The sequence below is a fragment of the Lepisma saccharinum genome, chromosome 27 (genome assembly GCF_977018435.1).
Source record: "Lepisma saccharinum chromosome 27, izLepSacc3.1, whole genome shotgun sequence".
NCBI classification, from domain to species: domain Eukaryota; kingdom Metazoa; phylum Arthropoda; class Insecta; order Zygentoma; family Lepismatidae; genus Lepisma; species Lepisma saccharinum.
In genome coordinates this window covers 41,249,322-41,264,968 of record NC_139255.1, presented here as the reverse complement: position 1 = coordinate 41,264,968, position 15,647 = coordinate 41,249,322, and the positions used below count along the sequence as shown (strand labels likewise).

Here is a 15,647-nt window from a genome sequence, read left to right as displayed (position 1 = left end):
ACAACTACTACACAAACATGACAAATATGTGGATGAAATTAAAATTAAAAATAATTAAGTTGGTATTTTAAGTTACAATTATAGAGTACATCCAGAATGTTTTAGTTTCACTGGAAGAAAAGTTAATGAAATTATTATAGTTTCATTAACACACTTAACAAATATTTCCATGCTAGGTACAGTATAGAAACAGCGAAATGTATGTTTATGTATTTAAATATATTTTTTATTTGCTTTAATCAAATTGTTCAAATATTTTACAGGGCAATTTACAAGAAAAAGCCTTTCTATAAAAAAACATATAGGCGATCTATGTGCATGGTGCCAAAAACCATGCAAGCAATTTTAAGCATGTTTAAAAAAGTCAAGAAAAAATATTTTTTATATAAAAATCGTGATTTATATCCACCCTGAATGTAATTAATGGTGATTGTTACCTGGTTTCAGAAATCATTGAGAAGTATAAATGCAAAATAAAAGCCATAGAGGAAGACGTGGACAAAATAATAACTGAAGAAAAAATAGAAAGGGAATTGGCAAAAGCAGATAAACAATCTACGGAAGCGAAAAAATTGTTGAGTGGACACAAAGAAGAAGGACCACAACGTACCTACTTTAACTTTACAGAAAGGAACAAAGAAAGGGAGAAACGTATGTTAATTTTAAGTTGTATAATTTAATTATATATATATATATATATATATATAAGGTAAAAGGAAACACTCACCGGACAGTAGGAAAATTCAAAATTTTCGCTAATTTATAGCATCATCGGTGTGAGAAGAAACAGAAGACAGAACCGGAAGTTGGGGTCCTGCAGAGTTGCCAGGTCCCCATTGAAGAAGAAGCGGTGCGTAGAACGAAAAAAACACTGTTTCGTCACCAGGCTCGTCGTAAACTGTGAGTGTGTAGGATGAGTTGGGAGGGAGGGCGGGAGGGTGGGTGAGGGTTGGGCATTACTGGGTGGCCTTGTTCAGGCCAGGTGGAGTGGTTGCACTCATGGCCGATATATAGGCCCTCTCCCATCTTTTGCGAACAGAGGTGTTGGCTGGTGCGGGTAGGAGGTGGATGATCGCTACCCGGAAGCAGTCGTTGAAACTGATGTTGTGGTGGTTGGTGTGGACGGCGACAGTGAAGTCCAGGTTGTGGGTGGAGGAGCGGTGGTTATTGATGCGGAGGTTGAGGGCCGTTGATGTTTCCCCCAGGTAAAAATCACCACAGATGTTGCAGGTGAGGATGTAGATAAGGTTTGAGGCATGGCAGGTCCCTTTGGGATGGAGGGTAAATTTGCCAGTGGCCGTGTGCACCTGGAGGGTGTGAGAAGTGATGAGGATGGGGCAGGTCTTGCACCTGGGTCGGTTGCATTTATGGGCAGGGGGGTGTTGGATGTGTGGTGAAGGAGTGTTGTGGACCAGGATGTTTTGGAGGTTAGGGGGGCGTGTCCAGGTTAGGGGGGCGTGTCCAGAGCATGAAGATGTCGTCGAACCATCCTTGTCAGCCTTCCTGGACCAACTTAACCACTTCCGTTCCCTAAAATTCACCTGGACACACTCCCCCAACCAGATCACCTTCCTGGATGTGGACGTGCACATCGAGGGAGGACACCTGACTACCTCCATCCACATAAAACCCACCAACCACATGCAATACCTACACTTCTCCAGCTCCCACCCGTTCCACACCAAAAAAGCAATTCCATTCTCTCTGACCCTCAGGGGACAGCGCCTGAACACTTCACCCACCTCCCGCCAGAATTATAACCTCCGCCTACACCAGGCCCTGGTTAACCGTGGATATCTCTCCATCCTGGTCACCAAGCAAATATCACGAGCTGCCTCACACACCACTACCACCAAGAAACCTGCTGCCACCAACCCACCTGCACTCATCATCCTATATCATCCCCACCTCAACAAAATCAGGCACACACTGCACTCTCTTCTCCCAATCCTCCACAGTGATCCCGAAACCAAAAACATATTTCCCGACAAACCCAGGGTGGTTTTCAAACGCCCCCCTAACCTCCAAAACATCCTGGTCCACAACACTCCTTCACCACACATCCAACACCCCCCTGCCCATAAATGCAACCGACCCAGGTGCAAGACCTGCCCCATCCTCATCACTTCTCACACCCTCCAGGTGCACACGGCCACTGGCAAATTTACCCTCCATCCCAAAGGGACCTGCCATGCCTCAAACCTTATCTACATCCTCACCTGCAACATCTGTGGTGATTTTTACCTGGGGGAAACATCAACGGCCCTCAACCTCCGCATCAATAACCACCGCTCCTCCACCCACAACCTGGACTTCACTCTCGCCGTCCACACCAACCACCACAACATCAGTTTCAACGACTGCTTCCGGGTAGCGATCATCCACCTCCTACCCCAACCAGCCAACACCTCTGTTCGCAAAAGATGGGAGAGGGCCTATATATCGACCATGAGTGCAACCACTCCACCTGGCCTGAACAAGGCCACCCAGTAATGCCCAACCCTCACCCACCCTCCCGCCCTCCCTCCCAACTCATCCTACACACTCACAGTTTACGACGAGCCTGGTGACGAAACAGTGTTTTTTTCGTTCTACGCACCGCTTCTTCTTCAATGGGGACCTGGCAACCCTGCAGGACCCCAACTTCCGGTTCCGTCTTCTGTTTCTTCTCACACCGATGATGCTATAAATTAGCGAAAATTTTGAATTTTCCTACTGTCCGGTGAGTGTTTCCTTTTACCTTATTTGATTCTTACTTAGCCCTTTTGGCCCTCCTTGCTTTTATCCATTATATATATTATGATTGTATATTATTGATATACAGGCTGGTTCATATAAAACTGACACTTTTCATTATCAAAGTATGCAAACAAGAATAAAGCTAGCAACAAGTTATTATATCTGAAATGTAACATAGATATAGGAGTTTAATAATCTTAACATTACATGCTGAAAATGTCATCCTCCCCTCCTCTGGTTATGTCGTTCCATATTCCTGGCTGTTTGTGGAAGTATGCTGTTGTCATTATTAATGATTTCATTTGTGATTTGTGATGTTCTCCGGTCCTCAAAGAAGCTTTGGATCAGCGTCATTTGAGCGTCATTTGAGGTGCCATCCTGTTCAAAATAGCCTTAATGCAGCCCTATGCCATTCAGTTGTTCAACGGACTCAATGAAAACTTGTACCCATGTGATGCATCCTAACAATGGCAGAGGCATTATGGCGACAGAAGCTACTAAATCCTGCATCATGTGAAACTGATGCGGGTAATTGCAAGGTATTCTTGTTTAAATAAAATGAGAGAGAAATGTGTTAGATTTATATAAATCACCCTGTATATTATTATTATAATATCAAACTGGCCTTAACATGCTTCAGACTACTTTCACAGTGTAACAAGTTCAATAATTCCCCTTTACAATGGAGAATTCCCCTAATGACAATATAAAATTAACTTCCTCAAATGTACAGGAAAAGAATTCATCAGAAAGGTTGAACAGACAACTTCAGGACTTTTCTCATGATACAACCCTCATATTGCTGCTAGGTAATCCTCAAATTTCTCAAATTTGATTTCCCATTCCAGAATTGTTTCATGTTTAAAAAATCTTTGAAGCAAAACATGATGGAGGTAATGGCAAATTGCATAAGCTACTGTGAAAGTAATTAATAAATACTAGGGATGGGACCGATTAAGCGGTACTCTATCGGTATCGGCCGATATAGGCATATTGGTGTATCGGTTTATCGGTAAAATTACCGATTATTTTACCGATCCGATATATCGATAAATATCTGATAGTTTAGTGCAAAATTCTGCCATTTTCGTTGTAATGTTTATGGATGATCTCCATGCCCTACTTTTTTAAAAAGTAAATGTCTAAATATGCAATTTCTCTTGCAGTGTAGTCACTTTGAAACACACATTTTTTTAAGGTCAATGAACCTTTCAGGTTCTTCCGGGACCATTTCTAATTTTATATCAGATCGGTAGAATATCAGTTATTGGTAAATTTTATATCGGTATCGGCCAAAATTTTATATCGTCCCATCCCTAATAAATACTGTTAACTAAGATTACCAGAAAAAGTTAAGCTTTAAGGAGAATTAAAAATTTCTACCATTTATGCATGTGTACATTACTTTCCATTAAACTATTGTTACAGATAGACAGATTAATTAACCTAGAACCCTCAGATGTAGCTGAATGGTTAGTTCTCTCATATTTGGTGCAAGCAGTCTTAGGTTCAGTTCCCAGTTTAAGCACCAAAATTTTGGTGTCAAAGCAGGATCGTGTGGACAATTGAAAATGGCACTTACCGCCCCTGAAATATCTGGAAAAGGTTCTTGTAATTTGAATGGTGAACTTGTAGTCATATTTTATTTAAAATATTATTGTTTTTCTGAGATTTACAGGCTTTCATTAACTGCTATGTACAAGAAAAAATAAGAAGATAACTTTTTCATGATATAAGGATCATGTTGACTGCTGTAACAAGAAGCATTTTTCATGTAACTGTAAAATTTAATGTAACAGAAAACATCAAGAGACTTTGGGAAAACAATGATGACTTTGAATTACCTGATGATATTTTGGATTAATAATTTTAAATAAGAAAATAATGTGATCAAATTTTTTTTTATCTGAAATAAAAATAAAACAGACTGCTTCTTTTCACAGTTAAGTTGCTATATTACAACAATGTAACATTGACAACATCCATTATATAACTGATTCTTTTTGTTTAAAAAATTGCTAACCATTGTTATAACTGTTATCTTTAGTCAAAATGAAAATGAAAGTCTGATGAAGGGAGCGTGTGTTCTCCTGAAACATCACAATGAAAAACTATTTTCTTATGCTTGTAATAACTGTAAACTACAGGAAAATAACAAAGAGTGCGTGGAACAAAAACTCTTTGGTCAGACAAGATTGGAATAGCAATATTAATAATCTTGACATTCGGGATTGAAAAAATTCTCAATTTCCCGACCGGGTCAGAAAATTTTCGGGATGGGAAATTTTTGAAAATCTTGAATTGTACACACTATTTCCCCTTCAAGTGATATTTTTGCACTCCTGGAATAAAAACTGTTAATTCCAAGAAATTTCAGACACTTATGATGCAGAAAATATGATGAATTAATCTCTTTAAGTTCTCAGCTGTTCAGGATTATAAAAAGTTGGGAAATAAATTTTCTGAAGTAGGGATCTGACCATGATAATTCACACCCCATCATTTTGAAACATAACTTTTCTTTTTAACAGCACTGTTCGGCACGTAAAAACGTAGATCAGAGTTACCATGAAGGATAGTAGATTAAGTGGTCTCTGATATCTGTGCACTGTGAAAAAGTACAAGAAGATGAAGAAATGTTTATCAACGAAGTGATAGATGGAATGGAGACCAGTTTCTATATAAATAGTAAACTCTAGTTTGAACTCGTATACAGTGCCAAAGTATTTTCAATACATTTTGAATTTTATGCTTTGTGAAGTAATAATAATAACAATAATAAGAAAAGTTTCTATGACTGAAGGGCAAGATGTAAATTCTTGCTCTGCCCCCCCCCCCTCCCCCTCCCGAGAAGAAAACCTGTGGCACCTTGTTGGTTGGTGAATATTCCACTTCGATTATAAGCATCAATTTACCAGAGTTGTGCTTAAAATATAAAATTACATCAGAATATTAAAATACTTGTTATGTAATCACAAAATGTAGGTTTGTTTTTCTTTCAGAATGAAACGTCGCAGATAAAATCAAATAAAAACCACTAAAAATAACTGTGTTACTTCATTTTGCATCTACAAAAAGTGGTTATGCGAATCTTCAAGAAGAGCATTGACATAACAGTTGTACAAAATCAATGGAAACTTCAAATTTTGCATAACTTTCAGGAAATAGGTTCCCATGAACGAGTCGCATGGCCTTTTTCAGGAGCATGCGAACAATCCAAATGCTGGAAAAGTATTGGCCATCATCGGTAAATAAAATCCAGCCAATACTTTGGTCGGCCAATGCAGTAATATATTAAATGTTACACTGTCTTTACTTTGTTCCAGAAAAGAAAGCATTAGCCGCCATCCCTAAAGATGAGGATCTTGAGGAACCTAAAGGAAAGAAAGGCAAAAGGAAGGCAGCTCAGCCTGTTAATGTAGCACAGAAGGAGCTTGAAAGGATGACAGCATTACATGCAAGACATGCCAAGAAAAACCAGCGAACGAAGAAATTACGGTCTTCTCGTGATCACGAAGATGTTAGAGTAAAAAATAATTCTCGAAATAACAGTAAGTGCAGTAATAAAATGTACATTGAGGTGTTAAGTATATTTGCATATTTGTTATAAATCACAGCATTTTGTTGGTCCTATGTTTATGCAAGGTATTTCATTTCGGAAGTCTGTAGCTTAGGGCAAACTCGCCCACGGGGATGAGAGCATGCCAGTGAAAACGTGTACAATATGGAAGTTTTTGACCTACCTTACAAATTTTCAATATGTCTCCCTTGGTGACTTGACAGAAGTCAATCCATAATCTAGTTCCTGTCACACACGTTCCAACATATCAAAGTCGATGGTGGCAACTGCATCCATGATTTGTTGTCGAAGCTCGGAAAAATCTTTTGGTAAAGGAAGCAAGTGAACACAATCTTTAGTATAACCCCACATGGGGTGAGGTCAGTTGACATGGGATGCCAGGGAATAAGTGTTGAGTCTACCTGAAAACGCCATGTTTACACACTACTGTCTCCTAGTGGAGAAACAGATAACTAAGTCACAGCTTCTGTCATGAAACAAATTTGTACATTTCCCCTACTTGTTGGCATGCTTTCATCTTTTTATGTGGATTTGCTGCTACATGTCCAAACTTCAAATTCCCAGAGGGACTTACAAAACACTGGTGTATATATATCTCATCCTCCCTTAATAAGTCATGTTGTCTAATTTCAATATTAACACTACTGCCATAAAAGTAATGTATGTATGTGAATAGGTGCCGTGAAAAAAGAACTGCATGTTTAGACATTTACTGTTTCATAACAAAACAATATAATTTTATACTAAGTAATGAGTAATTTATATAAATTCATATCAGGAAAATGATCAGCAAATTTATAGGTTTATATCTCTTGTAGTTTACAGTTCTTATAAGCACAAAAGCACAAGTTTTGATGTTACATTTTGGGAGAACACATGCTCCATTCATCAAACATTTATTCTTAGTTTGATTATATTACAGTTATAACAGTATAGTAGATTTAAGAGAAATAAAAAGCAGTTGCACAATGAATATTAAAAATATAAGGTAAAAGTCAATTACTTACGTCAATGAATATTGTCAATAATATTACATTATTGAAACATGACAACTAAACTGTGAAACAAGCTTCTTTTTATTTTATTTTATTATTATTGTTTTAAATGAAGATGTTATCAAATTTTAATTATGGCAGGTAATTCTAAATCATCCTCCTACAAAGAAATTTTATCTCTTCTGTAGCATTAAATTTCAATGGTGGTGACATGCCCCATTTGTGAAACGATAACTCCATAGAAAGTCTACATTGCCATTGTCGTTATTCCGTAGATTTTCTAATAATTACACCTATCCTTGAAGACAGGTGTAAAAACAAAAGACAATCAATTTCTTCTTTTTGTAATTTAAGTAGCTTTTATTATTGATAGTCTTTTATGACAAATATGGTACCTGTATTTTAATCAGGACACAAGCACAACACACCACACAGCACGAAAATAAAATGTCAACAAAGGAGACTGCATCTCATTCCAGGTTAAAGAATCAAACCTGACTAAAACTATGTAGAGTTGAGGTTTTACTTTCTATCCTACTTTTTTTTTTATCTGGGTGATAAGGATGATATCTCCTTGTAATGTCAACAGCCTTTTTTAGTTTCTTGCTCTCTGGTGTTCGGGGTTGTGTGCCCATGCACAATTTGAAGGATTTTTTCCCCTGAAATTTTAGGTCCAGAGGATCAAATGTAGCCCAGGAGTAATTTGTTGGCAGCTTAAAGTCACCATTAAGAAAATGACTCCCTGGCTAATTTGTATCTTCTGGACTTAAACTTCCGATTTCATTAATAAGAAAAAGTTCCCATCAAATTATGCGCAGCCTTCTAGTTTGTGAGTGGAATAATGAGTAATGTTTTTTTTTGTGCAATTTAATAACACTTCTCCATATTCTTTTTTAGAGTCAAGTAAAAAGAAGGGATCTGTCTTTGACCATGATGCAAATAAGCGTAATAAAACATCATATTTGAGCGATATCACGGAGATTGGCCCCAAAGCAGTAAAGAGGATGAGATACGAGTGAGTATAATACTTTTGAACTAATCTTTGGCATTTTAATTAATATATTGTAATTTTATTAATATTAACAAATTCTAAGCTTAACCTTTAGTAGAGAGCTGGTTTCAAACAAAACCACCCAAATTATGCACTTTGAGACAACTAGTTTCAAACAGAACCACCCAAATTATGCACATTGGAACAGCTGGTTTCAAACAAAACCACCCAAATTATGCACATTGGAACAGCTGGTTTCAAACAAAACCACCCAAATTATGCACATTGGAACAGCTGGTTTCAAACAAAAGACTCAAATTATGCACTTTTGGAGAGCTGGTTTCAAACAAAACCACCCAAATTATGCACTTTGAGACAACTGGTTTCAAACAAAACCACCCAAATTATGCACTTTGAGGTAGCTGGTTTCAAACAAAACACCCAAATTATGAAAATTGGAACAGCTGGTTTCAAACAAAACCACCCAAATTATGCACTTTGAGGTAGCTGGTTTCAAACAAAACCACCCAAATTATGCACATTGGAACAGCTGGTTTCAAACAAAACCACCCAAATTATGCACTTGAGGCAACTGGTTTCAAACAAAACCACCCAAATTATGCACATTTGAACAGATGGTTTCAAACAAAACCACCCAAATTATGCACATTGGAACAGCTGTTTTCAAACAAAACCACCCAAATTATGCACTTTGAGGTAGCTGGTTTCAAACAAAACCACCCAAATTATGCACATTGGAACAGCTGTTTTCAAACAAAACCACCCAAATTATGCACTTTGAGACAACTGGTTTCAAACAAAACCACTCAAATTATGCACTTTGAGGTAGCTGGTTTCAAACAAAACACCCAAATTATGCACATTGGAACAGCTGGTTTCAAACAAAACCACCCAAATTATGCACATTGGAACAGCTGGTTTCAAACAAAACCACCCAAATTATGCACTTTGAGGTAGCTGGTTTCAAACAAAACCACCCAAATTATGCACTTGAGGCAACTGGTTTCAAACAAAACCACCCAAATTATGCACATTGGAACAGCTGGTTTCAAACAAAACCACCCAAATTATGCACTTGAGGCAACTGGTTTCAAACAAAACCACCCAAATTATGCACATTGGAACAGATGGTTTCAAACAAAACCACCCAAATTATGCACATTGGAACAGCTGGTTTCAAACAAAACCACCCAAATTATGCACTTTGAGGTAGCTGGTTTCAAACAAAACCACCCAAATTATGCACATTGGAACAGCTGTTTTCAAACAAAACCACCCAAATTATGCACATTGGAACAGCTGGTTTCAAACAAAACCACCCAAATTATGCACTTTGAGGTAGCTGGTTTCAAACAAAACCACCCAAATTATGCACATTGGAACAGCTGGTTTCAAACAAAACCACCCAAATTATGCACTTGAGGCAACTGGTTTCAAACAAAACCACCCAAATTATGCACATTGGAACAGATGGTTTCAAACAAAACCACCCAAATTATGCACTTTGAGGTAGCTGGTTTCAAACAAAACCACCCAAATTATGCACTTGAGGCAACTGGTTTCAAACAAAACCACCCAAATTATGCACATTGGAACAGCTGGTTTCAAACAAAACCAACCAAATTATGCATTTGAGGCAACTGGTTTCAAACAGAACCACCCAAATTATGCATTTGAGGCAACTGGTTTCAAACAAAACCACCCAAATTATGCACATTGGAACAGCTGGTTTCAAACAAAACCACCCAAATTATGCACTTTGAGGTAGCTGGTTTCAAACAAAAGACTCAAATTATGCACTTTTGGAGAGCTGGTTTCAAACAAAACCACCCAAATTATGCACTTTGAGACAACTGGTTTCAAACAAAACCACCCAAATTATGCACTTTGAGGTAGCTGGTTTCAAACAAAACACCCAAATTATGAAAATTGGAACAGCTGGTTTCAAACAAAACCACCCAAATTATGCACTTTGAGGTAGCTGGTTTCAAACAAAACCACCCAAATTATGCACATTGGAACAGCTGGTTTCAAACAAAACCACCCAAATTATGCACTTGAGGCAACTGGTTTCAAACAAAACCACCCAAATTATGCACATTGGAACAGATGGTTTCAAACAAAACCACCCAAATTATGCACATTGGAACAGCTGGTTTCAAACAAAACCACCCAAATTATGCACTTTGAGGTAGCTGGTTTCAAACAAAACCACCCAAATTATGCACATTGGAACAGCTGTTTTCAAACAAAACCACCCAAATTATGCACTTTGAGACAACTGGTTTCAAACAAAACCACTCAAATTATGCACTTTGAGGTAGCTGGTTTCAAACAAAACACCCAAATTATGCACATTGGAACAGCTGGTTTCAAACAAAACCACCCAAATTATGCACATTGGAACAGCTGGTTTCAAACAAAACCACCCAAATTAGCACTTTGAGGTAGCTGGTTTCAAACAAAACCACCCAAATTATGCACTTGAGGCAACTGGTTTCAAACAAAACCACCCAAATTATGCACATTGGAACAGCTGGTTTCAAACAAAACCACCCAAATTATGCACTTGAGGCAACTGGTTTCAAACAAAACCACCCAAATTATGCACATTGGAACAGATGGTTTCAAACAAAACCACCCAAATTATGCACATTGGAACAGCTGGTTTCAAACAAAACCACCCAAATTATGCACTTTGAGGTAGCTGGTTTCAAACAAAACCACCCAAATTATGCACATTGGAACAGCTGTTTTCAAACAAAACCACCCAAATTATGCACTTTGAGACAACTGGTTTCAAACAAAACCACTCAAATTATGCACTTTGAGGTAGCTGGTTTCAAACAAAACACCCAAATTATGCACATTGGAACAGCTGGTTTCAAACAAAACCACCCAAATTATGCACATTGGAACAGCTGGTTTCAAACAAAACCACCCAAATTATGCACATTGGAACAGCTGGTTTCAAACAAAACCACCCAAATTATGCACTTTGAGGTAGCTGGTTTCAAACAAAACCACCCAAATTATGCACTTGAGGCAACTGGTTTCAAACAAAACCACCCAAATTATGCACATTGGAACAGCTGGTTTCAAACAAAACCAACCAAATTATGCATTTGAGGCAACTGGTTTCAAACAGAACCACCCAAATTATGCATTTGAGGCAACTGGTTTCAAACAAAACCACCCAAATTATGCACATTGGAACAGCTGGTTTCATTGGAACAGCTGGTTTCAAACAAAACCACCCAAATTATGCACTTTGAGGTAGCTGGTTTCAAACAAAACCACCCAAATTATGCACTTGAGGCAACTGGTTTCAAAGAAAACCACCCAAATTATGCACATTGGAACAGCTTGTTTCAAACAAAACCACCCAAATTATGCACTTTGAGGTAGCTGGTTTCAAACAAAACCACCCAAATTATGCACATTGGAACAGCTGGTTTCAAACAAAACCACCCAAATTATGCACTTGAGGCAACTGGTTTCAAACAAAACCACCCAAATTATGCACATTGGAACAGATGGTTTCAAACAAAACCACCCAAATTATGCACTTTGAGGTAGCTGGTTTCAAACAAAACCACCCAAATTATGCACTTGAGGCAACTGGTTTCAAACAAAACCACCCAAATTATGCACATTGGAACAGCTGGTTTCAAACAAAACCAACCAAATTATGCATTTGAGGCAACTGGTTTCAAACAGAACCACCCAAATTATGCATTTGAGGCAACTGGTTTCAAACAAAACCACCCAAATTATGCACATTGGAACAGCTGGTTTCATTGGAACAGCTGGTTTCAAACAAAACCACCCAAATTATGCACTTTGAGGTAGCTGGTTTCAAACAAAACCACCCAAATTATGCACTTGAGGCAACTGGTTTCAAAGAAAACCACCCAAATTATGCACATTGGAACAGCTTGTTTCAAACAAAACCACCCAAATTATGCACTTTGAGGTAGCTGGTTTCAAACAAAACCACCCAAATTATGCACATTGGAACAGCTGGTTTCAAGCAAAACCACCCAAATTATGCACTTTGTGGTAGCTGGTTTCAAAAAAGCACTCAAATTAAGCACTTTTGGACAGCTGGTTTCAAACAAAACCACCCAAATTATGTACTTTGAGACAACTGGTTTCAAACAGAACCACCCAAATTATGCACTTGAGGCAACTGGTTTCAAACAAAACCACCCAAATTATGCACTTTGAGGTAGCTGGTTTCAAACAAAACCACCCAAATTATGCACTTTGAGACAACTGGTTTCAAACAAAACCACCCAAATTATGCACATTGGAACAGCTGGTTTCAAACAAAACCACCCAAATTATGCACTTTGAGGTAGCTGGTTTCAAACAAAACCACCCAAATTATACACATTGGAACAGATGGTTTCAAACAAAACCACCCAAATTATGCACTTTGAGATAACTGGTTTCAAACAAAACCTCCCAAACTATGCACATTGGAACAGCTGGTTTCAAACAAAACCACCCAAATTATGCACTTTGAGGTAGCTGGTTTCAAACAAAACCACCCAAATTATGCACTGAGAACTGGTTTCAAACAAAACCACCCAAATTATGCACATTGGAACAGCTGGTTTCAAACAAAACCACCCAAATTATGCACTTTGAGGTAGCTGGTTTTAAACAAAACCACCCAAATTATGCACATTGGAACTGCTGCTTTCAAACAAAACCACCCAAATTATGCACTTTGAGATAGCTGGTTTCAAACAAAACCACCCAAATTATGCACATTGCAACAGCTGCTTTCAAACAAAACCACCCAAATTATGCACTTTGAGACAACTGGTTTCAAACAAAACCACTCAAATTATGCACTTTTGGACAGCTGGTTTCAAACAAAAGCACCCAAATTATGCACATTGGAACAGCTGGTTTCAAACAACCACCCAAATTATGCACTTTGAGGTAGCTGGTTTCAAACAAAACCACCCAAATTATGCACTTTGAGGTAGCTGGTTTCAAACAAAAGCAATCAAATTATGCACTGTTGGACAGCTGGTTTCAAACAAAACCACCCAAATTATGCACATTGGAACAGCTGGTTTCAAACAAAACCACCCAAATTATGCACTTGAGGCAACTGGTTTCAAACAAAACCACCCAAATTATACACATTGGAACAGCTGGTTTCAAACAAAACCACCCAAATTATGCACTTGAGGCAACTGGTTTCAAACAAAACCACCCAAATTATGCACATTGGAACAGCTGGTTTCAAACAAAACCACCCAAATTATGCACTTTGAGGTAGCTGGTTTCAAACAAAACCACCCAAATTATGCACATTGGAACAGCTGGTTTCAAACAAAACCACCCAAATTATGCACTTTGAGATAGCTGGTTTCAAACAAAACCACCCAAATTAGCACTTTGAGATAGCTGGTTTCAAACAAAACCACCCAAATTATGCACATTGCAACAGCTGGTTTCAAACAAAACCACCCAAATTATGCACTTGAGGCAACTGGTTTCAAACAAAACCACCCAAATTATGCACATTGGAACAGCTGTTTTCAAACAAAACCACCCAAATTATGCACTTTGAGGTAGCTGGTTTCAAACAAAACCACCCAAATTATGCACATTGGAACAGCTGGTTTCAAACAAAACCACCCAAATTATGCACTTTGAGACAACTGGTTTCAAACAAAACCATCCAACTTATGCACATTGGAACAGCTGGTTTCAAACAACCACCCAAATTATGCACTTTGAAGTAGCTGGTTTCAAACAAAACCACCCAAATTATGCACTTTGAGGTAGCAGGTTTCAAACAAAAGCACTCAAATTATGCACTTTCGGACAGCTGGTTTCAAACAAAACCAACCAAATTATGCACTTTGAGATAGCTGGTTGCAAAGAAAACCAGCCAAATTATGAACTCGAATCAACTGGTTTCAAACAAAACACCCAAATTATGCAAATTGGGACAGCTGGTTTCAAACATAACTAGCATTGCATGGCAGCAATTAATGTGTCATTTCTCAAAAGCTTCACATGATATTTCAGTCTTCTCTTTTTTGTTCATGTATATACTTATAATGGTATGACATACTGGAATGAAAGAACAATATATTTATTGTTAATGTTTTTAACAATATTTCACATTTGAAACCCTTGGGCAAGCTTGTATTTATTAAGCATTTTACAGATAATGTTAGCATAAGGTGTAAATTGTGTATCATTTATCTGAAAGTCCATTATAAAAATCTATTAATCAGTACAAGGCTCAAGAGTTATCTTTTGTGAACTCAAAACCCATTTTTGTACTGTTTGTGTACTGTTTCATTGTATCTTTATAAAATGTGTACATTCGTTTTATATTCATGTATTATTTTTTCCTCCAGGGCTAACGTAAAACAAAAGATGGATAAATTTTTGAGCAAAAAGAAGAAATGAAATGGGAAGAAATAAAACCTATATGCATTACGGAAGCTAAGTCATTTGCAGCAAAGAGAGTATCTGAACATCTTGATCTCGGAAGCAGATTATGAAAAACATAAATCAGCTTTCTGTCACAATGTGCATCAAGTAAAAAAAAAAGTGCTGATTTAAAATATGAAAATTGTGAATATCTTTCGACTTTCTCACAGAACATCCAACAAGTGTTATAGTTAAACACACAAACTCTATTTGTTATTGTGTTATATTATTTCATGTCAGGATAATGAGAATATTGGATCCATGGGTGGAAAACCTCAGAGATTGTAAGTTTTTCTTCACATCCAAGTCTGAACCACCAAATCTGATGATACAGCATTCCAGAATAATTCTGCAAATGCCAGAAATTAAATAAAACTTTGATCCATCATTGTTTTACATGTTGAGTTTTTGTATAAAGAAAAAAATATATACAAGACAGTTATTTACTGGTATTGGATTTTAAATCTTCAGTGTTGTTTGTGTATTTCTTTAAGTGTAAATTGTGACTCAAGCAGTGATTGAATCTAGAATCTCTGAGTTAACAAGCTAACTTGTACTTTCACTACAATTATCATTACTTATATTCCTCTACATAAGTTGGTGGTCTCAGGTTCAATCCCTGGTAGAGTAACAATTTTCACTTCCTGTTAATTTCGAAAGTGCTTTAACCTTTTTATGTCCCACGCCCTATAGTTATTGCTTTGCAGACGGCTGGCAGCAATTAACATGCCATTTCTTCAACACTACACATAATATTTCAGTTCTGTCTTTTTTGTTCATTTGTACACATATGAAGATTTGATATACTCGAATTACTAAACAATATATACATTGTTACTCTTATTAA

The 15,647-nt window shown here is 37.5% G+C and overlaps 1 protein-coding gene across 1 annotated transcript in view; it reads left to right on the top strand.

The window, feature by feature from the left end:
- The window catches only part of Rs1 (Dead-box helicase Rs1), an 88,889-nt gene extending 73,621 nt beyond the window's left edge, over positions 1-15,268 (top strand). Inside the window, exons 11-14 of the mRNA XM_083112926.1 lie at positions 448-651; positions 6,066-6,290; positions 8,212-8,329; positions 14,725-15,268. Of these exons, the coding sequence (XP_082969052.1) occupies positions 448-651; positions 6,066-6,290; positions 8,212-8,329; positions 14,725-14,776 (599 nt within the window). The 3' untranslated portion in view covers positions 14,777-15,268. The remainder of the gene's footprint in view (positions 1-447; positions 652-6,065; positions 6,291-8,211; positions 8,330-14,724) is intronic.
- The last annotated feature ends 379 nt before the right edge of the window (positions 15,269-15,647 follow it).